This window comes from Barbus barbus, assembly GCF_936440315.1.
Source record: "Barbus barbus genome assembly, chromosome: 44".
NCBI classification, from domain to species: Eukaryota; Metazoa; Chordata; class Actinopteri; order Cypriniformes; family Cyprinidae; genus Barbus; species Barbus barbus.
In genome coordinates, this window is record NC_136722.1 from 25,520,001 (window position 1) to 25,544,901 (window position 24,901).

The 24,901-nt window shown below is 36.5% G+C and overlaps 1 protein-coding gene across 10 annotated transcripts in view; it reads right to left on the reverse strand.

Moving 5' to 3' along the window:
• LOC306863442 (receptor-type tyrosine-protein phosphatase mu-like) overlaps window positions 1-24,901 on the reverse strand; it is a 234,528-nt gene that overhangs the window by 101,195 nt on the left and 108,432 nt on the right. For all 10 annotated transcript variants that reach the window (XM_079406771.1, XM_079406777.1, XM_079406776.1 and 7 more), the window contains exons 8-9: window positions 11,284-11,592; window positions 8,510-8,619 (exon numbers count right to left, since the gene is read on the reverse strand). In XM_079406771.1, the coding sequence (XP_079262897.1) occupies window positions 8,510-8,619; window positions 11,284-11,592 (419 nt within the window). The remainder of the gene's footprint in view (window positions 1-8,509; window positions 8,620-11,283; window positions 11,593-24,901) is intronic.

Genomic DNA, 24,901 nt, shown 5'->3' on the forward strand with positions numbered 1-24,901 from the left:
ATTAATGTGGACTAGGAACAAAATAATACATTTAATTCCAATAAAAAGAGGATTGAGTTCATTTTAAAGTCCAGCCACAAAGTCAAAATAAAACATTAACTAAAAAAATAAATATTTTATCTATTTACTTGCATGTCATGTGACCATTAAAAGACTTCAGAGAATCACGAACATTCGGATGTTTCATGAAAATTATTTAAATATTAACTTAAAATCTCAGGCGGGCTTGAAGTAAATATTTAATGTCTAAGGCGTTCGGCTGACAAAAAGGTTTGTGAATCCCTGATGTACAGAAATGAAGTGTTTGTTTTGAGCTTCAGAACGCTATAACACAAGATTCAGAGCAATTACGATCAGAGCGGATCGTGCAGGAAGCGGCAGTGCAATAACGAGGAAGCATGATCTTTTATTATGATGGAGGAGACTCACTTTTGTTCTCTTTCATTCTCTTCTGCTCAAGCGGGAGGCGAGACGAGAGCGAGATGCCCCGCGCTTCTAATAGAACTTAATGAAAAGTAGCTGAGAGGCTTGATGAGCTGCTAATGGGCGGCGCGGCTAATGCCACTCTATTCCCCGTCCAATTTAAGGCCACAAAGGGAGCGGCGATGGGACTCATCAGCTCTGAAATACCAAGTGGCTCTTTGCTATTAGTCTAAGACAGGTAGATGGATCGACGCCTGCATTGATCCGCACAGGAAAACCACCCCGGATTATCAAATCCCAGAGAATATTCCGGATAAATAACAATGCACAAACAATTCAGGAATGGTGCGGCACGAATGCACAGGAAAATACTGCACTTATTAAACATCCAGTTTAAGCCAAAGCTGTCAAAGTCCTCAAAATTGAACCATCATTCATATATGTGTTAGTTCAGTCAGTATTTTGGCTAATTTGATGATGATGATTCGTTGGAAACATTTACCATGTTTACAGGTAAAGAGTGTTGTTTTTATGCGGTACCAAATGGAATTGCAAAATAATGTCTATACTTTTAAGCATGTTTCCAACACTCAACTACCACAGGTCGGTCAAAGCAGGGGTTTCCAACACTGCAAAAAACTATTTTCTTACTTAGATTTTATGTCTTGATTCCAGCCAAGATATCTAAAAATTCTTAAATCAAGAAGGATTTTCTAGACGAGACGTGAGTTTTTCTTTAGAACAAGCAAAATAATCTTATTTCAAACAGAAAACAAGATTATTTTGCTTGTTTCAAAAAATCTAAGTAAGAAAAGCTTTTTTTTTTGCAGGGAAAAGTTTAGAGAAAAACAGGGTTAAGAAAAAAACTAAACTAAAATAAAATATCACTCTAAATAAATAAATATGATATTTTAAAAAATGAATACATCAATAACTACTAAAATGATCAAATGAATAAGCATACTGTAAATAAATAAATATATTAAAATAAATAAAAATAAACTAAAATAAACTAAAAAAATATATTAAAGGAAATAAATAATAAAAAGTAAATTAAAATAATCTGATAATTATATTAAAATAATCAAGTAAAAATTATATTAAAATAAATAAATAATGCCCCTAACAATACAGTAAAAAGAAGAAAAAAACTACTGTAACTTCAGCTTACTTTTATAAGCTATTTATACACTAAACATTTATAAATTAGTATAGTATATATAGTACACCAATTTACTGTAAATTAGTCTAAATTGGGTTTTTATCCATGAAATTATAGAACTGTCTAACATCAGGGTTATCATACTTAAACATAAAAAAATTGAAATAAAATAATAAAGAAATCTAATAAAAATGACAAAAACATTAAAACAATTTTAAATGAAAATGGAAAATCTAAAAATAAAAAAAACTAATTTAAAACGAAACATTTTATTTCAAATAATTGCCAAAGAAAGAACTAAAAGTAAAATAAAACTTTATAGAAATTATATAGATATATTAAAACCAATAAAGAAAGTAATTTATATATATAATTAAAAAAAACATAGCAAATTGTGAAGGAAAACCTTCAATACAATTTAAAATGAAAATGGAAACTAAAAAAATAAAAAAACTAGTTAAAAATATTAATAAAAACTGTAATAGCACCTCAGTGATGCTAAAATAACACTGATTGACATGAGGATGATCATAATTGGGGGTCCATGTCACATAAATGACTGAAAATCCCTGGGTTTAAATCCGTTCTCCAAAATCCAGCAGATTTCCCCTCAACTGATGCAGAACCTGACAGGAGACAGGAGTCAAACACAAACACACACGTGTGCAATTCATGAAGGCAATGGAGGCCTGACCCCGGATCAGCACATTTATCATGATCACAGTCCTGCTCCATCATTACTGTGTTTCAGAGCAAAGCGCTTAACCCAGAATGCACTGGGGCGACTCGCTGTCAGTGCAATTACTGCACAAACCCAAGCTCATCCGTGTGACGGAAAACACACCTGCATCGCTTCAACCCTGCAGAAACCAAACGCCACGGAGGAGCGACAATAATGAGGCAGAAAGCTTTTGTTTGGTCCTTTTCCCTTCGTGAACGGCACAGATCGCAGCCCTGACACTTCCTTAAAGGCGAGCGCGATGACAGAATGTAATTTCAGAACGTGAACCTGACAGCTTAATTGGTCGCATTTCCACAAATGAAGTTCTGCAACAATGAGTCTTTTGAGCGGCGCTTTGTTCCGAGTTTCCAGCCGCAGAATGAGTCACACGCTTCTGAAATTATCACAAAACTGAAACAGACAAAATATACTGTGCTTCAATAATAGACGGACTGAGACGGCGCTTGCAACACATTTCATTCCCATAATGCAATGCACTTTTAGTCTTTGAGGGTTGTGCATTTTATAAATGCAAGTTTATTTACTTGCTCACCAATGGATTCTGAATGGGTGCCGTCAGAACAAACAGCTGATAAAAACATCACAATAATCCACAGCACTCCAGTCCATCAGTTAACATCTGGAGAAGACAAAAGCTGAAACACATCCAGCATTAAGATGTTTTTAATGTCTAAAATGTGAGTTGTTTCCTTAATGTTGTTACCAAGAAAAAAAACTATTCTTCAAAGGCTGTCAAATCCAAAACACAACATTCTTAGAACATTTTTGTTGGATGGAATTATGGATTATGGACTTGTGTTTTAGTTAAAAACATCTTGATGCTGGATGTGTTTCAGCTTTTGTCTTCTCCAGATGTTAACTGATGGACTGGAGTGGTGTGGATTATTGTGATGTTTTTATCAGCTGTTTGGACTCTCATTCTGACGGCACCCATTCACTGCAGAGCATCCATTACTGAGACACTGATGCAGAGACACATTTCTACAAACCTGATGAAGAAACAAACTCAATTACATCTCGGATGACCTGAGGGTGAGCAATTTTACATTTTTGGATGAACTATTCCTTTAATAACAGAAAGACTAGAGCTTTAGCACTTGCAACCCATTTCACTTCCTTGTTATTCAACAAGCTGTTTCAAATTTAAGAGCAAGTTATTCAATTTAGATGATTATATACATATAGTTTTCAATAGAATAAGAGCACAATCAGAGCAGGAAGCAGAATCAGTGTTTTTTCCTGTAAAGGAAACATGTTTTCTCCTGCCACATTCCTGCTGCGTGAGCTTGCTGCGGTATGTTCTTCTGTTTGTTATTCCAGTGCCACAAATCCCAGAGTCTTTTACTGCCACCCAAACAATGAAAATCCCCTCCGACAGGAAAACAAGAGTGAGTGATCACATCAGATGAGGCTTCATGGGGTTTATACTAGTTTATATGAACACTGTCTCAGATACTTCTCCATTCTGAGAAAAGTTCAAGTTCAAGTATTTACCCTATACAAACTAAAAAATAAAAGATAAAAAATACAAACTATACGAATGCTTCACATAAATATTTACCCTATACAAACTATTCAATTCAAGTTTATTTATACAAATCGTTGCAAAGCAACTCTACAGGAATATAAGTTTCCACAATATATTTATATATTGCAGAACCTTAATATGTTCAAACTAAAAAATAAAAGATAAAAAATACAAACTATACGAATGCTTCACAAATACTGTACATGTGCAAAGAGAGACATTGTGAGTCAGCAGCTGGTTGGGGAACAGAGCAGGATGATTTGTAGTGCATGAGCATGTAAACATGCATATATTGCTCAGTCTTTTGTGGGATTGTGTACACGCAGCAGTGTGTGTAAGTGTCTAGTGCACATAGAGGAGAGTGTGGAACACAAAAAAAGTTCCATACAGTTTTTTCTTTGCTGTGGTAAGGTTGGGGGGGGGGGGGGATTTGGTATTTGGGGTGGGGGGTGGTCCATGTTTCCATGTTTCAGCAGGTAGGGGTTTGCATGGGGTTTCAGAGGGGGGCGGGGTGGTTTGAGTTCAGGGCTCTCACAGCCTGGGGGAAAAAGCTGTTGAGCAGTCTGGCGGAGCTGGAAGAGACTGTGGGAGGGATGGGTGGAGTCCTTCACGATGCTGTTGGTTTTGCTGGAGCATCGTGTAAGGAAGATGTCCAGGATGGAGGGGAGAGGGGCACCGATGATCTTTGCAGCTGTGTTCACTGTCCGCTGGAGGGTCTTGCCGTCAGTAGCACTGCAGTTCCCGTACCCGACAGTGATGCAGCTGGTCAGCACACTCTCAATGGTGCCTCTGTAGAATGTGGTGAGGATGGGTGGAGGGAGACTTGCTCTTTTCAGCCGGCGGAGAAAGTGTAGGCGCTGTTGTGCCTTTTTGGAGAGTGACATGGTGTTGGTGGTCCAGGTGAGATCCTCTGTGATGTGCACCCCCAGGAATTTAGTGCTGCTGACTCTCTCCACAGTCGAGCTGTCGATGGTCAGTGGGGGGTGGTCAACGGAGTTTCTTCTGAAGTCCATCACAACCTCCTTTATCTTCTCCACATTGAGGGACAGATTGTTAGTGCCACACCATTCAGCCAGCTGTGCCACTTCCTCTCTGTAGTGCGTTTCATCGTTGTTGCTGATGAGACCTACCACTGTTGTGTCATCAGCAAACTTGATGATGTGGTTGGAGCTGAACTTGGCAGTGCAGTCGTGGGTCAGCAGTGTGAAGAGCAGCGGGCTGAGCACACAGCCTTGTGGGGCACCTGTGCTCAGTGTTGTAGTGCTCGAGGTGTTGTGGCCGACACGGACTGACTGAGGTCTTCCGCTTAGTGTGTTGAATGCCGAGCTGAAGTCAATGAACAGCATTCTAACATAGGAGTCTTTATTTTTTAGGTGGGTAAGAGCCAGGTGGAGGGTGGAGCAAATTGCATCGTCCGTAGAGCGTTTGGACGGTATGCAAACTGGAGCGGGTCGAGTGTGTTGGGGAGGCTGGTTTTGATGTTGTGCATGACTAGCCTCTCAAAGCACTTCATCGTGATTGGAGTCAGTGCTATGGGACGGTAGTCATTTAGACAGGACACAGGTGATTTCTTTGGTACTGGTATGATTGTTGTGGATTTGAGACATGTGGGGACGACTGCCTGGCTCAGCGAGGTGTTGAAGATATCTGTAAGCACATCTGTCAGCTGTGCAGCACAGTCTCTCAGAACACGGCCAGGTATGTTATCAGGACCCGCAGCCTTGCGTGGGTTAAATCCTAGAAAGGGTCTTCCTTACGTCGGCTGGAGACAGACAGAGCGCCCGGTCGTTGGGAGGTGTAGGCAGTTTTTGTGCAGGTGTCATTCTGCATTTCAAACCGTGTATAAAAGTGGATGAGTGCATCGGGGAGGGATGTGTCATCATCACAGGCCTGTGGCGGGGGCTTGTAGTCAGTGATGATCTGAATGGCTTGCCACAGGCTCCATGTGTCTCTGCTGTCTGTGAAGTGATTGTTGATTTTTTTGAGCATATGACCGTTTTGCATTTTTGATGCCACAGGACAGATTGGCTCTTGCTGTTTTGAGGGATGCTTTATCTCCTGATCTGAATGCTTCATCTCTGGTCTTTAGCATTCCACAAACCTCTGCTGTCATCCATGGCTTCTGGTTTGCACGTGTGGTGATGGTCTTGGTGACTGTCACATCATCAGTGCACTTTTTGATGAAAGCAGTCAGTGTACTCATGCAGGTCTGTGTGGTTGTTGTAGGTAGCTGCCTCTTTAAACATGTTCCAGTCTGTGCACTGAAAGCAGTCCTGTACTGTGATCTGCTTTTTAACCGGTTTGGCGAGTTTGAGAAGTGGTCTATATGCTGGGATTAGTATAACAGTGATGTGGTCCGAATACCCGAGGTGGGGGCGGGGTACAGCCTTGTAAGCGTTTTTTACTGTTGTGTAAACAAAGTCCAGTGTGTTGTTTCCCCTTGTTGCAAAGTTCACATGTTGGTAGAACTTTGGCAGAACTGTCTTTAAGTTTGCGTGGTTGAAGTCACCGGCTATGATGAAAAAGCCGTCGGGGGTTATTTGTTTGGCGCTATACAGTTCACGAAGCGCGTCCTTAGCGTTTGCACACGGGGGGATGGAGACCGCGACGATAACAATGGTCGTGAACTCCCGCGGCAGATAGAACGGTCGACACGTCACAAACATAAACTCCACCAGCGATGAACAGTGTTTTGATAATACCGCAGCATTGTTACACCAGTCTTTGTTGATATACACACACAAGCCACCTTCGCGGGTCTTACCAGACAGTGATGAATCTCTATCCGCTCGGAAGCTGGTTAGCCCGTGCTGCTGAATGGCGGAGTCCGGGATGTTGTCGTTTAGCCATGTTTCGGTGAAAACAAACACGCAACAGTCCCTTGCCTCATGCTGTGTAGACCGACTGAGTTGAATTAAGTCCAGTTTGTTTTCCAGAGAGCGAACGTTTGAGAGCATGATTGTTGGAAGAGCCGGTCTTGTGGAGTTAGCTCTTAGCCTAGCTCGTATACCTCCGCGCTTACCGCGCTTCCGTCCTCTCTCACACCGCTTGCGACGCTGCCTTGTGCGGGTAGCGTCAGTAGGCGAGGCCGCGGTCTCGAGGTCCAGCTCCAGCAGTAAACAAAGGCCTCGTAGCTTCTCAGTAGCTGCCGGCGAGAGTTGTTGTTCGTATGCGTTGCCGATATCCAAAAGGCTTTGGCGATCATAGATGTGTTTTGGATTGATTTCCTTGCGAGTACGCGGTAATTTTACACTATTTGGAGACGAACGGACGACATTAAAAGACATAAAAGCACCGTCTTTGGGACCCGGCGTCTGATCGCGCCACCATCTTGAGTCGTTATTAGAAAAGAGCTATATAAAGTGAATATAGAGAGAGTACATTCAGCTGACAAAAAATATATTCTAAGAAAGTTTTGCTAACGTTCCCATTAAAGTATATTTCATCCAAAAATGCCAATTTTGCCATCATTTACTCAGCCTCATGTCTAAGTTCCGTTTTAATTTTGAACACAAAAGAAGATGTTTTGAAGGATTTTGAAGAACCAAACAGTTGTTGGTCCCCACTGACTAGGGAAAGAAATACTATGGAAGTCAATGGGGACCGTCGACTGTTTGATTACAAGCATTCTTCAAAATATCTTCTTTTATGTTCCACATAAGAAAGAAACAGGTTTGGAACGACATGAGGGTGAGTAAATGATGCCAAAAATTTCATTTTTGGGTGACCTGAACGCCGTTTAACTCCATCGCAAAGCACCGGCTGCTAACAGAAATCAAACATGAATTATGGCTGCAATTCAATCATAAAAATAACAATTATATATATCTACAGCAAATCATAAAAATACCAAAAAAAAAAGATTTGTTTGATTACCAGCATTCTTCAGAATCTCTTCTTTTATGTTCAGCGTGTGGAACGACATCAGGGTGAGTAAATAATGACAAAAACTTTGAACTGTCCCTTCAAAGTTACAAAAACTTTATTTCTGAATGTTCTCTGAATGTTCAAAACAATCTGTTTTTTTTGTTGTTTTTTTCTTGGTTATATGAACATTAAGGGAACATTCCATTTTGTATCATTTTCCAAACATTACTTTTGAATATTCTCTGAACGTTCCGAAACAAGTAGCAACATTTAAAAAAATGTTACATGAATGTTAGAGAATGTTCAGGAGAACATTCAAAAGTAGCGTTCCCATAACGACTGCATGGAATGGAATGCTCCCCTAATGTTCCCATTCACAAGAAAAAACATTTCTAAAATATTTTAAAAACTAGATGTTTTGAACATTCAGAAATAACATATTCATAGCTTAATGGGAACGTTTGCGAACATATTTTTCTAAGTTGGGTGTGAGATTCCTGCTGTCTTTTTCTCTGGAGAAACAGCTGAGCGTTTGGTCTCCGTCTCATTTCTTTTCTGTAATTGTTGCCGTGGCTCTTTTTTAATGGAATCTCTCAGCACCGCTGACCTGAACGCCGTTTAACTCCATCGGAAAGCGCCGCTGCTAACAGATCGTGTTAACATGTTCATTCCTTCAGATCTAAAGGTTATTAGTTTAGATTTATTAGTCAATTAAGAGCGTGCAGAATGAAATACGGCGGCGTTCTGCGGAAGATGAATGCTGCAGGCTGAAGGAATCGGGACTCACTTCATACTGTTTGATTATTCCGTACGTCTGGTGCGGTTCTCTCCATCTGAGGGCAATCTTCTCCTCATATGTGCTTCCTTGGATGGACTCCTGTGGAACGGCGCTGGGAACTGGAAACACAAGAAAACACAAGAAATGAACAAAAGAGCAAGACATAGAACTGATCAGAGTCTACTGATCAAACCCGAATTGATTTGAAGAGACTCTGATGTGTTTTAAATCAATATTCTCTTGTATTCAATATGTAATGTTAAAATGAACGGCCTCCAAGCATGAAAAGGATTATTCATCTATTCAGTCAACGGAATATGGAAGCGACCCGAGGCCTGCTTGCTGTTCCTTGACCTCTGAACATCTCTCCAGAGGTTTCTGCTTCAGCCTTCACAGCAGGCTTCTTGTGTTTTCAATGTTCCTCATCAAACATGCTGTTTAAACGCACGCTATTGTCTAGGAGAAATAACACACACTTAACACTGAAACTTGACATGAAGAAAAACCGAAGCCATTCATGAATGCAAATGGAATTAAGTTTTTTATAAAGCTGCAGTCTGTAAGTTTTGCCTCTTTGTCGCCATCTCTGTTTGAAAACCTGGAATAGCAGTTACTTGTGGAATTATCTTTATTACATGGGTTGTGTTCCAGCATGGCTTCAGCGTGGATGAATCTAATGTTTTGAGGAGTTTGTGTCAGTCTGTCACCGCACCGGTGTGGATATTTACTGTACTTCGCAATCACAGATTCTAGCCTACGTCTTGGAATATATGACCCAAATAAGAATTTTCACCGTATATTGTCATCTCAACAAGTAAGTAACAAGTCTGCCACGTTTGTTCTGACCGACTTTTAAAACTGTAATTTCATTCACATGTGTTTCATAAACACATAATCCTTTCTGGATCACAATCCGCCATCAAAATGATAAGTTTAATTATTCCAGCTGCTGTGAGAAAAGGCTATAAACGATCCGTCACCTGCAGGATCCACATAAGCGATATAGCTACTATCCGGGACTCATTCTTTATGACGCCCTCCTCAAAGAGGGTAAGTCACAGAGGGTCATTCTGAAAGCTGTGGCTGTTTACAGAGTGCTGTATCAAAGCATATTAAATGCAAAGTTGACTGGAAGGAAGAATTTGGGTAGGAAAAGGTCCACAAACAACAGGGATGACCGCAAGCTTGAGAATACTGTCAAGCAAAGCTGATTCAAACACTTGTGAGAGCTTCAGAAGGAGTGGACTGAAGCTGGAGTCAGTGCATCAAGAGTCTCCACGCTCAGACGTCTTCAGGAAAAGAGCTACCAAGCCACTTCTGAACCAGAGACAACATCAGAAGCATCTTAACTGGGCTGTGGAGAAAAAGAACTGGACTGTTGCTCAGTGCTCCAAAGTCCTCTTTTCAGATGAAAGTAAATTTTGCATTTCATTTGGAAATCAAGGTCCCAGAGTCTGGAGGAAGAGTGGAGAGGCACAGAATCCATGTTGCTTGAAGTCCAGTGTGAAGTTTCCACAGTCAGTGATGATTTGGGCTGCCATGTCATCTGCTGGTGTTGGTCCACTGTGTTTTCTGAAGTCAACAGTCAACGCAGCTGTCTACCAGGAAATGTTAGAGCACTTCATGCTTCATTCTGCTGACAAGCTTTATGGAGAAGCTGATTTCATTTTCCAGCAGGACTTGGCACCTGCCCACACTGCCAAAGGTACCAAAAGCTGGTTCAATGACCATGGTGCTACTGTGCTTGATTGGCCAGCAAACTCGCCTGACCTGACCTGACCTTGTCAAGAGGAAGATGAGAGACACCAGACCCAACAATGCAGATGACCTGAAGGCCGCTATCAAAGCATCCTGGGCTTCCATTACACCTGAGCAGTGCCGCAGGCTGATCACCTCCATGCCACGCCGCATTGAGGCAGTAATTCATGCAAAAGTACGCCCAACCAAGTATTGAGTGCATAGAAATTAACATACTTTTCAGAAGCCCGACATTTGTTTAAAATATCCTTTTTTATTGATCTTATGTAATATTCTAATTTTCTGAGACACTGAATTTTGGGTTTTCATTCTCTGTAAGCCATAATCAAAATTTAAAAAAATAAAGGCTTGAAATATTTCACGCTATGTGTAATGAATCTATATAATATATGGGTTTCACTTTCTGAAATGAGTGACACAAAATATTGACCTTTTTCATGATATTCAATTTTTTTTAGATGTACCTGTGTGTGTATATATATATATATATATATATATATATATATATATATATATATATATATATGTATATATATACACACACACACACACACACACACACACACACACACACACACACACATACATATACATATACAGGTACATCTAAAAAAAATGAATATATTCATATATAGCTATATATAATTTATTTTTTATCAAACTTTTTTTTCAGTTTTATAAAAAATATCAATGTTTATCACACGGAATCTTAATGTAACATTAAGATAAATGTTTTTGTTTTTAAAAGGGAATTTAAAAATGAAACTAAAAATATATGATAATACAGCTAAATCATAAAAATACCAATAAAATGATGTTTTTTACATAAAACATTTTATTAAAAAATGTCAGTTTTTCATATGGACTCTTAATATAACATTAAAAAGAATGTTTTTAGGAGTAAGTCTGATGCTGCAGCCAAATCCTAAAAACACCAATAAAATAAATTTTTCTTTTTTTTGTATAAAAAGTTTTGTGTGTGAATGACTCTGAGTGTAGCATTAGGATGCATGCTGATGACTGACCGTCCTCATCGGTCAGCACGTGGAGCTCCTGGCTGTCTTTGACTCCCTCGCGGTTGTGCAGCAGCAGGCGGATGCTGACGTTGGTGTATGGAGGCAGGCTGCGGATGGTGTGCAGCGGCGCGGAGCTCAGAGTATCGTAGCACATCTCCTCACGCGTCTCCTCTTTGCCGTTGGCCATGTAGCGGTACTGCACCGTCAGATTGTAGCTGTAGCAGCGTGTCACGTTATATCCGAACGGCTCCCAGCGCACCGTCAACTGCTTGGATTTAATGTCGACGACCTGCAGCCGCCGAGGGCCGTGCATGGGATCTGAAACACAGCAGAACCACATGCACTGCGCTTAATAAAAGCATAGAAAACTTCAAATGCAAGAAAAACTATATTTTAAATGTCATGTTATTCTAAATGTCTTTGCACCAAAAAATGACCAAAATTCTAAATTAAATGAAAAAAACTAAATATATTGTCCACAATCATCTTCAAGGGCCGTGCACTGAATCTGCACAACACAAGAGAAATAGCATTGTAAACACATTTAAATCATATAAAAATTTAAATTTAACAGTATCTCAGTGATACTAAGAACTAAAATAACAGGTCTATACAAGTCATTCCAAATTAAATTTTTATTTAAAATTTAATTTAATTAATCATATATTGATGTTCACTACTTTGATTCTTTGAGGGCTGAGCATGAGATCTGAAATACAGGGGAATAAAATATTAAAATTAATGCATTTATGGTGTTATTTGTTCATGAGAATTATTTTTAAACTAACTTTTTTAAATTGTTTAATTGTAATTGTTAATAAGTGTTTAATAGTTGTTGTTTTTTTTCCTTTCTTATTTTAATACACATATATATATATATATATATATTTATCTTGATTTTGGAGTCAAATATGACCTGTTCACCCAATTATGGATATTTTGACTATTGACTTTATTATATGTCTGTTGGGAAGCGTGATGCCGGTCTGTACATGCAGTATCTCCTCCAGACCGGCTTCATCTCTGATGAAAGCTCTGCTCCTCCGTTCCCTCAGGAGCAACACGATCAATTTCCATTCTGGGTTCAATCTGAGCAGCATTTCAGAGCAATTCAGCATTTCACACACATGGGCTGGCGATCCGAAGCCCCAGACAAGCAATCTGACGCTCCTGATGAGGAACAGGGAAGCTTAACCCGCTCCGCTCCCACAAAACTGTTTTTACAGAGACCTGAGCAATCGAGACGGACCGATTACACACAAAACTATTCATAGCAGGGTTTCTGCAGACCTTTCTAAGACCTTTCTACACGGTAAAAAATCATATGACCAACATGTGTTTTTACATTATTTTAACTCATCAAAATAAGTTAAGCAGTTTTGTTAACTTTATTATAATACAATTTATTTATTTCCAATGATACAAGTTATATATTTATTTATATATTTAGATATTTAAATTTTTTATTTGTAATGAAAAAAGTAATTTAATTTATAATAAAAATCTTTACAAATTAATGTAAAATATAAATAATATAAATATTACATAAACATAATACACTCATTATTCAAAATAACTCCATTATCAAAGCTGCATGTCCATCACGTTCTTCAGCACCGACAGTCGAACGCTTTTAATTTGGACACACAATAAAAGTGTTTCCTGTGGCGACCGGATCCTGTTCCTTTGGAGTATGAATATGAAGGAAAGCATTGGCGAGAACAATCAGAGCACTTCAGAGCTGCGCTATTGAGAAATATATCCGGCTCAAAGAATAGCAAACTTTCAAAATGAGAGCTTGATATTCTGCAAAAAAGGAAACCCGTGGTTTTCCCTTTCAGGTTGAGCTGAAGTCATTGTGAAGCGGATGAGAAAGAGGACAGCGGTCTGTGATTGAGCGAAGTGCTGCCTTAACAGCGGAGGAGTGAAACCCTGCTGATCCTGAGAGAGAATAATGAGATCAGAGCTTCTTACAGGACGACTGCGGAGAGAGAAACTGACCAGAGACACCACGCCACTGAGAACGTCTCAGATTACAGAGGTTTACATGCAAAACCAGCAGATGTTTCTGAAGGAAGTCTCTTCTGCTCAACAAGGCTGCGTTTATTTGATCAGATTCAAATATAATATTAACAATTCACCATAAAGATAAAGGTGTTCTGTGAACTTTAAATATTATATTTTAATATGTGTGACCCTGCAGCACAAAAGCAGTCATGAGTAGCACAGGTATATCTGCAGCAATAGCCAACAATACATTGTATGGATCAAAATTATACATTTCTCTTTTATGACAAAAATCATTAGGATATTAAGATCATGTTCCATGAAGATATTTAGTAAATTTCCTACTGTAAATATATCAAAACTTCATTTTTGATTAGTAATATGCATTGCTAAGAACTTCATTTGAACAACTTTAAAGGAGATTTTGTCAATATTTAGATTTTTTTGCACATGATCTTCAGAAATCCTTATAATATACTGATTTGCTGCTCAGAAACATTTCTGATTATTATCAATGTTGAAAACATTGCACAATATTTTTGTTGAAACCGTGAAAGATTTTATTTTTCAGGATTCACGGATGAATAGAAAGTTCAGAAGAATAGCATTTATTTGAAACAGAAATTGTTTGTGACATTATAAATGTCTTTATTGTCACTTTTGGTCAATTTAATGCATCCTTGATGAATAAAAGTATTAATTTCTTTCTTTTTTTAATTAAAAATTAAATTCTTACCCCCAAAATATTTAGCAGCACAACTGTGTTCAACATTGATAATAATCAGAAATGTTTGTTGAGCAGTAAATCAGTATATTAGAATGATTTCTGAAGATCATGTGACACTGAAGACTGGAGTAATGATGCTGGAAATACAGCTGCAGATCACAGAAATACATTACAGTTTAACACATAGAAAAAACACAATTTTACTCTATTTTTGATCAAATAAATGCCGCCTTGGTGAACAGGAGAGACTCTTTTAGAAACACTGGTAGTTTACACACACACACACACACACACACACATTAGTATTACTGGTGGTGACTGACTAAACCAACAGCATTAATAAACTCTTGCCAGCTTTTAAAAATCAAATCAGACTGTTTCTCTGGGGCGTTTTGGAGAAAATACTGCAATTGAAAGTTTCTAAACACATGCGTGAGCTAAGGCTTGATATAAATAAGGGTCTAATCCTGCCCTAACAGCAGCTCAACCTCGCCGCTAGGAGTGAAGCAGCATTTCCATACAAACAAGAGTCTGAAACGCCTCTGTAAATCTGCTGCACAACAAAAGCCTGTTTTACACACACTTCATCACACTTTACTCTCCCGCATCTCTGCAGAATCTTATAGAGGAAGGACGATGATTCAGAAGGTTGTGTGTTATTATATACTTTAGCTATAACTTTGCTTACAATCATGCATCATTGCTTAAACGGTTCCTCACAGATGCAGTCATTTCACTGTAAGGATGTGTGTGTGTGTGTGTGTGTGTGTGTGTGTGTGTGTTTAGCCGTCGGCTCTCTCTGCCCTTCAAACTCCTCTTCCTCTGTTTTAACTCATTGATTACCTGTTGACATTCACTGAAAATACTATTAACAGACTATTGATTAACCCGAGCAGAGAGGAAAACTCCAACAGACAAATCACTTATTTACACACACTATCTGCTGCGAGTGTGTGTGTGTGTGTGTGTGTGTGTGTGTGTGTGTGTTTAGGTGCTGATAAAGTGACACCAGCTGAGAGTTCCTGTGTTTCACTCGCCACTATAAACAAAATGACCCCGAACAAACTGCAGTGAGAGAGATAAGAAACACACTCACACACACACACACACTCTCACACACACACACACACACACACACACTCTCACACACACACACACACACACACACTCACACTCACACACACTCACACACACACACACACACACACACACACACACACACACACACTCACACACACACACACACACTCACACACACACTCACACACACACTCTCACACACACACACACACACACACTCTCACACACACACACACACTCTCTCACACACACACACACACACACACACACACACACACACACTCACACTGAAGTGAGCAGTCTGCACTCTTTTAATACGCTCAGCTCACAGGTTAGGATCACAATAACAGACAATATACTACTCGACTTTAATATTTATATATTTATATGTTCATCAAATGTTAAATGATTTTTAATGTTAAACATAAATATATTGCTAAATAAGACTTTATAATAAATAAATATTATACATAACATTGCATTATATAAATAATATTAATTTTTATGTGTGTGTATATATAATGCATTAATTTATATATAAATAATATATTCATATAAATGAATGAATATTAATAAAATTATACAAAATTATTATATATACACACACGTTATACTTATTTCTGTATTAATTTTTAATATATAAATTAAATAATGTACTTTAGTATTAAAAAGTAATATAAAAGTATGTTAAATCATATTTAGCATTAAGCACAAAAATATAAATATATAAAATATATAAATAATAGAATCTATATGTATACAAATAAATATTGCTAAATAAATAGTGCTCTAAATATTTCATATTTTATAAAACATTCAAATTAAAGTTCATATTCAAAGATCTTAAATATTTCAGTTTCATGATCTTTTACATTCACACACACACACACACACACACACACATGTTGGTTTTTGTGGTTTATGGGGACTCTCCATAGGCGTAATGGTTTTTATACTGAACAAACTGTGTGTGCTATTGCCCTACACCAACCCTACACCTAAACTTAGCCCTCACAGGAAACATGCTGCATTTTTAGATTTTCAAAAAACTTTATGCTGTATGATTTATAAGCTTGTTTCCTCATGGGGACCAAAAAATGTCCCCACAAGATTAAGATTTACTGGTATTACTATCCTTGTGGGGACATTTGGTCCCCAGGACGTGATGAATACCAGGTGCACACACTCACACTCACACACACACACACACACACACACACACACACACACACACACATATATATATATATTAAATTCCTAATATTAAGAGTGATGTGACTAGCACTTCCATTCATTCTCACATATGAGCTGCTGTGATTTTCTGTGATTTAATTTCTTTTCTGGAGTTTCAGCGCTTTCTCAATGAATCATGTGCTTCCTGTCACTGAGGTCAGTCTTCCTGCTGCTGGCCTCTAAACACTCTCCATTCTCTCTCAGTTTAAGCCGGTAACTATCTAAAGCTGCTTCAGGACGTCCCTTCATATTTAAACACTAGTCTTTCTCCATGACCCCTCTGACCTTTGACCTCCTGCTCAATGGCTCTGCTTAAACACCTATATATCTGAAGCAGAGAAGAGTTTAAGGGTGAAAGGTCAAGGTGGAGCCTTGGATGGATTTGCCGCAGCGATGCAGCCATAATCTCTGAAACGCTGACAGGAACACCACCGCTTTTATCCCCAACTCCAACACCACGCTCAAAAATAACGGCCTCTGAAGTTAAACCGGAGATAGATGAGAGCAGATCCTAATAAAACACAGAGTATGTGGTCAATTCTGCAGCTTTCCCCATCACCAGAGCACTTCAGGTGTGTGTGTGTGTGTGTGTGTGAGCGAGTGAATGTGTGTGTGAGTGAGTGAGTGTGTGAGCGAGAGAGTGTGAGTGTGTGCGTGCGTGAGAGTGTGTGTGTGTGTGTGCGCGTGCATGAGAGAGAGTGTGTGTGTGTTTCATTTCTATTCCCTGTACTCATTTCATTCCCATGAGTCCTGCGTTCAAATCATTCTAATTGACATTTAGATGTCAACTATCAGAGCCCAGCGCAGGCTTGACATTTAAATAAGGCCAGCGTTATCATTGTCACATTATGAGTGCGCCGGTCATTACATTCTGCTCACGCTCACCAAAACACGCATGTAAACTATATGTTATATCATCATCATCATCATATCTCTGAGCAGCTGAGAGCGCGGGATGATGAAGGCAGGATGGAGGAGAGAATAAAAGCATTAGTCCTGCATGAAGGGGAACAAATTGACCGTAGCTGGAGAGAAACGCTTCTCCCTCTGGACACAAATCATCGTGTTATCAGCTTCTGCTGCAGACGCTCTGCTCCGGATCAAGCAACAACGCCTGCTTCAGGTTTCTCCTTCAATAATGAATAAAACATGTTTCTTCTTTGTGAGAAGAAATCCTGTCTAATATACACACACTATTGTTTGAAAGTGAGAAAGAGTGTCTTCTGCTCAATAAGGCTGCATTTCATTGATCAAAAATACAGAGAAAATTGTGAGAAATTATTGCAAATTAAAACAGATGTTTTCTGTGTGAATATATAGTAAAATGTAATTTTTGGCGTGATGCAAAGATGAATTTTCAGCTGTCAATTAATGCATTCCTGCTCATTCCCCGTCCTTCCAAAAAAAAAAAAAAAAAAAAAAAAAAACTTACTGCCGACATACTTCAATTTAAAAAAATAAATGTAAACAAATCAGCATTGTAATGTAACTCTAAAAAGTTAAAACTGATGCAGAATCATTATGCCAATCATTATGGAATAATCAGCTCATTATTATATTCAAGGTTTTGGTTCAAAAATCTAAACAAAATGGAAGAGACATGATAAATTACTAATTCAATGCTAATTAATAGACAGAAAAACAGTAAAAGTAGAATTAACCATTGCATCATTCATTCAGTGATTCACTCATAAAGACAGTCAGTTGTTTTGTTGCTGAATCAATTAGTGTTACTGAACATATTATTGTATGAATCAATCAGTGAGTGACTCCTTGATGTTTGGAACAAATCAGTTAAATGAATGATTCAGTGATTCACTCATAAAGACCTTCAATCAATCAGTGTTTTGGAATGAATCATTTGAATGAATCGATGAATCAGAGTCAGAATACTGTTATCTGTTTTGTTCTCGAATCAATAAATGTTTTTAATAAAATGGTTGAATGAAGGATTCAATGATTCACTTATAAAGACAGTCAATTATTTTGTTCCTGAATCAATTAGTGCATTTGAATGAATAATTCAAATGACGCGCTTATAAAGACTTAAAGACAATAACCAGCAGAAACAATCACTGTAAAATCTTCACATGATATAATGCTGGGTTATATATCGATGTTGCTGATAATACAAAATATTAATATTATGCTAATTTCATTTATTTAAATGTTTTAGTAAAAAAAAAAAGTCTGCATGTAAATGTATTGTTATACTGTTGTGCATAAATAAAAATATAAAAATAATTAAATATAAAAATAAATAAATAGTTTATTTAGGGGAAAACTGAAAACATGATTATTTGAAGCAGATTTTGTGCAGTATTTTTCTTCTTAAAACCTTCAAGCATTTGGCATGGAGACATAAATGACATCCAAAATAGAAAGATAGCTGTTTATGAGTCTTTCTGACTAGATACATAATCAACATATGTCACCCTGGAGCACAAAACCAGTCTTAAGGGTCAATTTTCTGAAATTGAGGTCAATTTTCTGAAATTGAGATGTATACATCATCATCAGCTGAATAAATAATATCTCCATTGATGTATGGTTTGTTATGATAGGACAATATTTGTCTGAGATACAACTATTTGAAAATCTGGAATCTGAGGGAGCAAAAAAATCTAAATATTGAGAAAATCTCCAGTACTGGCTTGTACCTTTACATCCATAAAATTATAAATGAACAGTTTATTGCTGGTCTGTCATTTTACAGCGCTGTAATTTTTAAAGATTTCATATTATTTTAAAGTGAGCTTAACTATGAAAATCACAGCTTCAGTGAGACATCAATAAGAAAAAGTATAATTTCATAGATATTGTTCATAATAGTTGTTCATATTGAACCTAATACATGAACTAGACTATTTATTTAGCAAAACTCCTGTCATTTTAATAAATATTACATGAAATGCATTAAAAACTGTTGCTGCTCCAGTTAATCTCAGTGAGCTCTCTTTAAGCTCTTCCACACCGAACGTCTCTGGAAATACTTCAGAAACAGATTATTAACATATTAACTGATGGTTGTCACTTTAAGTGAAGTTAATTGATTTCCTATGGATTCTGTCGACTCAAATCCACAGACTGGCTCTGATCTTTGGTAACTAGCATCATCTTCTCCAGACTGGAAATCTGTGGAGAATCAGAAACTGTGTGGTGTATTCCAGCCGTAAGAGACTAGAGATAAGATTACATCCATTTAACAAGAGGATTCATAACGAGGCTAGTTTCTGTTTTATTTGATTTTTGAATGTGTTATTTAGCTGAATGTGGACTAGTATAGATGTTGCAATGTCCTTAGATGACACTTCATTATGAATATATAACTGATCCACTTAAATGCCTTGTTGCTTGATTTTATTCTTATGGGTTTTTTTTTTGTGATTGATTTTTTACCTTCAAAAAATTTTTTTGACAATTATTCTTTAAACATTTTTTTTTTAATAAAACATGATGCGAGCTTAATGGGAACAGGGGTGTTTAAAGGATACAAAAATTTACCTATTAAACACAGCTAGACTTGAATTTAATGATGTATATCTTAATTGAAATGCTTTTGTCATTTAAAATAAAATTAAATCTTTTTGTGTGAGAGATTAATATTTTATTTTAACATAACTTTTAGTACTGAAACCAATATCTTGTGCACTAAAAACATCTCAATGTAGATTGTGGTGAGCTTAATAGGTACGTTTACACTAGTACATCTCACTGACGACTGCTATATTCATTATTACATCCAACAACAAAGCATTTCAATCACTTAATCTGAGACGTCTGGTCTTCCCCTGCACCGGAGACAGCTCTCAGATCACAATAATAATCTGAGCCGTGTTTGTGTGATTCCTGAGTCCGGTGAGGAAACTCTTCAGTAAAAACAAGGGACTAAAGGAAGTCAATCTGAGAGTGAATATCAAACGCAGCGAGAGTGTTTCATGTGTGCGTGTGCATTGTATTTCTGCGATATCAACAGAGAGGTCTGCGTAACGCTGCTGCTTTCATCCGCTTCAAAGCGCTTTCATACGCAATAATGACAGCTTCTGAAAACCCACAATCAAAACTCAATCACTCTACCCAGAGTGCACTTCTCTCGGCCTCGTCTCAATGCCGCCTGACTCGCTTCCAGCTCGTTAGATGATGATGTCATCGCCTGAGAGACCTTCATTAGCGCACTGATCTGAGGTCAGCAACCACCGGATCAGATCAACAACATCAGCAGGACACGACCACAGCCTTCGTTATACACACTCTACAAGTCAGCATATTTTTATATATATTCTATATAATGTAATATAATATAATTATTTATTCAGCCTGAGTAAATAATAACACAATTAAAATTTAAAATTTATAAATAATACTTCATATTTATAATTATTTAATAATAATATTTGATTACATTTATACAATTTCTATATTCATAATACTAATAAAATGAATAATTTTGTAAATATAATAAAATAAATACAATTTAGATAATAATGGTAGAATTTTATTTTTTATTTCATATATGGTATGTTATTAATTATTTAATAAGTATAATATAACAATGTAATAAATAGATAAGATCTAATATAATAAAACACTATTTATTCAGGGTGGGTAAATTAAATATACTTGTGTATAATTATCACTACATATAATTATTTTATATTTACAGTAAAGTAAGTATAACAATATTATTCATTTAATAAAATAAATATAATCAAGGGTGAGTAAATTATGACAGATTTTGTGTGTGTAATACCATATATATATATATACAATTTAATATTTATAATTTAATACATGTAATGTAACAATGTAATAAATGTAATAAAACAGACACAATATAATATTATTTAATATAACACTATTTATTTAGGATGTGTAATTGATCATTTCTTTAATATTTATTATATATAATAATATAACATTTATAATAAAATAAATATAACAACATTATAAATATAATAAAATAAATATAATTAAATTAAGCGTAAATCAAGACAATTATATATATATATATATATATTTATAACACGTATGAATTCATATTTATGAGTAAATGAAGACAGAATTTGGAGAACTTTGACAGTTCAGTTGGGATTGAAAGGTTTTCCAGGAAGTGATCAGAGTTACAGCAGGACTTTAGCTGTTCTCCAGCACATGTTCGTCTGTGAATCTGCCCGAGGCGCCGGCGCTTTCCACAGGGAGAGGAAGCAAGGACTCCAGAGTAATGCCCTACTTCAGGGATAAAAGCCAGGTTTACTCTATTTACCGCGCTCTCATGTAACATGAATTATAAAGAGCAGCTCAAATATGCAGGTCCATGCGCTCTGAAAACACACGCTGATCATGTTTGATTCACTGCAGCTCCTGGAAGAACGTCCTGAAGAGCAGGGAACGAAGGCTCTCCTAAAGTAAACCTTACTATCAGAAGGCATAATAAAAGTCCTGTGGATAATACTGCTTCACAACCTCGATCTACAAGAAAACAAAACCCTCACAAATCAACACACACACACACACACACACACACACAGCCTGAACTCCTAATATCACATCACACTGCGCTGCTAGTAAACCTGGTTAAAGATCAAAAGGTTTGAAACCTGAATCCTAAAGAAGAAAAACTAAGTCAAATCAAATCTCCACTAGAATACCCCAAACGAACCTGGGCAACTGGAATCAAATATTAAACATCACAAACATTAAAATTGACTTTAATCATAACTTTAAGGCTAGAATTTATTTATGCATTTATTTATTGCATTTTCTTGTCGATTTTTGGTGAACATTCTGCAGAACTTTACATTAGAACATTATTCAATTAAATCAGATTAAACTAAAATGTGTTAACCATTTAATAAAAACTAAACATGTACATTAACTGAAACAAAACAACTAATAACTGGAAAAACTGAAATTTAAATCAAATAAATCATAGCTCAAACTAACTAAAGTACAATAAAAAATTTGAAATTTTATAACCTGCATTTATTAAACATTAAAAAGTACTTAAAAAAAAAACTAAAACCATAAAAAAAAACAACTTGAAATAAAACAAAGTTCAACCGAATAAAATAAAATAACAAAATGAATAAAATAACAAAATAAAATTAACTAAATCAAACTTTTGTCTTTCTCATTTTCATCTAGTTTAAACTGATGTACTAAAATAACTAAAATAGACTAAAACTGAAATTTCATAAAACTGAACATTTATAAAAGCTATATAGTGGGCTGGGTATTGTGACCAATTCTGCGATTCGATTCGATTCTTATTTTTATGGTTTCGATTCCATTCGATATCGATTAGCTATCAATATTTCATTTAAAATGTTAGTTTTGCAGACATGGGATCCATATTTTGATATAAATGCTGGTAACTGAAACTCTCCTACTTAAGTTTATTACTGAAATACACATCTACATTAATAATAGGGTGCACACAGTTGTTTGTTTTAGTGGAGCAATTCGAAAGATAAGTGAAGTGACATTCAGCCAAGTATAGTGACTCATACTCGGAATTCGTGCTCTGCATTTAACCCATCCAACGTGCACACACACAGCAGTGAACACACACACACACACACACACAGCAGTGAACTCACACACTGTGGCCAAGCCTCGCTCTGGGTGAACCCCCTTCTTGATCATGGTGTCTCCCCTGCCAGGTAAGTATATCTATAGATGGTGACACCTTCAGGACGAGAGGTGAATATTCATATCCTCTTAGGTGAAGCACGCGCATTAAGAATCGATTCGGGGATTTCCCGAATCGATATCGTTGCGTTAAACTGAAGATCGATTAAAATCGGAGAATCGATATTTTTTACCCAGCCCTACTATATAGACATATTTAAAAAACCCAAAAACTAATTAAAATGACCAAAAAACACAACAAAATCACTAAATCTTTAAATAAAATAAAAATGAAAACAGGAAATATAAAAATAAAATGAATACAAAATATTATAATATTATAAAATGCTAAATTAAGTATAAATATAAAAAAAAAAAAAAAAAAAGGGAAAAATAAGAAATAAGAAACCAAAATCAACCTGACATGATCACTAAACGACATGATGACAGACTCATCTGCATCATCGACTGACATCCAGCACAAAACATGAACTAGTTAGAGTTTTTCTCTCTGTTTATGGTGTCTGGGTGTTTTTGTCAGGATACAGTCAGGAGTGCAGGAGATGAGTTCGTCAGCCGCTAACAGTCACGCAGCAGAAAGAACAGGAAATGACATCATCTGCTCAACAGACCAGTGAGATCAGACACCGAGAGACAAGGAATTACCATAGAAATGATGCTTCAGGCTGAAAACTGAGCAGAACGCAGAGTCAATTCATTTCTACTGGATTAATGAACTGCAGAGCGGATCTGACACCAGCAGAAATCAATTATGAGAAACAAGAACGTCAACTTTCACAATTCAGTGTCTGCTCATCTTTTCCATTCATGCATTTGAATTGCATTTATATTTCCATCTAGTTAGATTACACTGTTTTAACATGAACAAAATAATAAATAATAATAACATCAACTTATTAAACGTTTTTAAAAATTGCAATTTTAGGGGCCTATGAAATGTTTTATTTTTCCCAAATTCTTTTTCCATACATTTTTTCTATTTTCTAGATTTAAAAAAAATTATGGTTTAATTAAATTTTTATACACATGTCTAATCAATTGAATTCATACATTTTTAACAATACTTTCTTATGTTTTGTACAATAATAGTGCCGTATTAAATGTTTAACAGTAAGAGCCCCAGTAAAAGTTTTGTTTTTTGAGAAATTCTGTATTGTCTGTTTCAGTATTTCTGGATTTATGATTTAACACAAATTTATTATCAAAAACATAGGAAATTAAATGAAAACAAAACAAATTACAATTAATCTTTCAAAATCCAATCAAAAGAAAAGTTAAAATTTCCTTTTAATTTTTTGGGGCAATTGTTTTCATTCCTGTATGACTGACAGAATATGCATCACATTAAGTTTATTATTGATTTATGTTAAAACTGTGTAATCCGAATCGATTTTATGCAATACACAGATCTGAGCAAACGCCACTTTTAAACCAGCAAGATGCTCCAGCAAATATAAACCAGCTGAATAAATATGAATATTTAATACAGTATGACCAATAAACTGATTTCTGAATGCAGTCTAAATGAGCTGGAATTGATGGCACAAGTTCTCATTTATGGATAAAGCGTGAGGAACTGATTGGAAGTAAACCTCGTGTAAATGGAGTGATTTATGATGTAATATGGCGTTTCTTCTCCTCTCTTCCTCTTTGTTCACGATCTCTTTCCTCTTCTCTTTACACGTCTGATTTCACGCTCTGAGTGGCCCTCAACTCTTACATTACAGATCATTTATTTATACATCACCTAAATTATAGAGAAAGTCCATATATATTATACTCTGCTCAAATGATTTTTTGAGGTTGTAAATAAAACAAAGATTATTGGAGTATGTTTACAAGAAAGCACTTTTTTGCTTCAGAATTGAACATTCATTTCAATGTGTTACCTACTGTTTCTTAGTAATTAATTGTGAAATTTACCAGCAA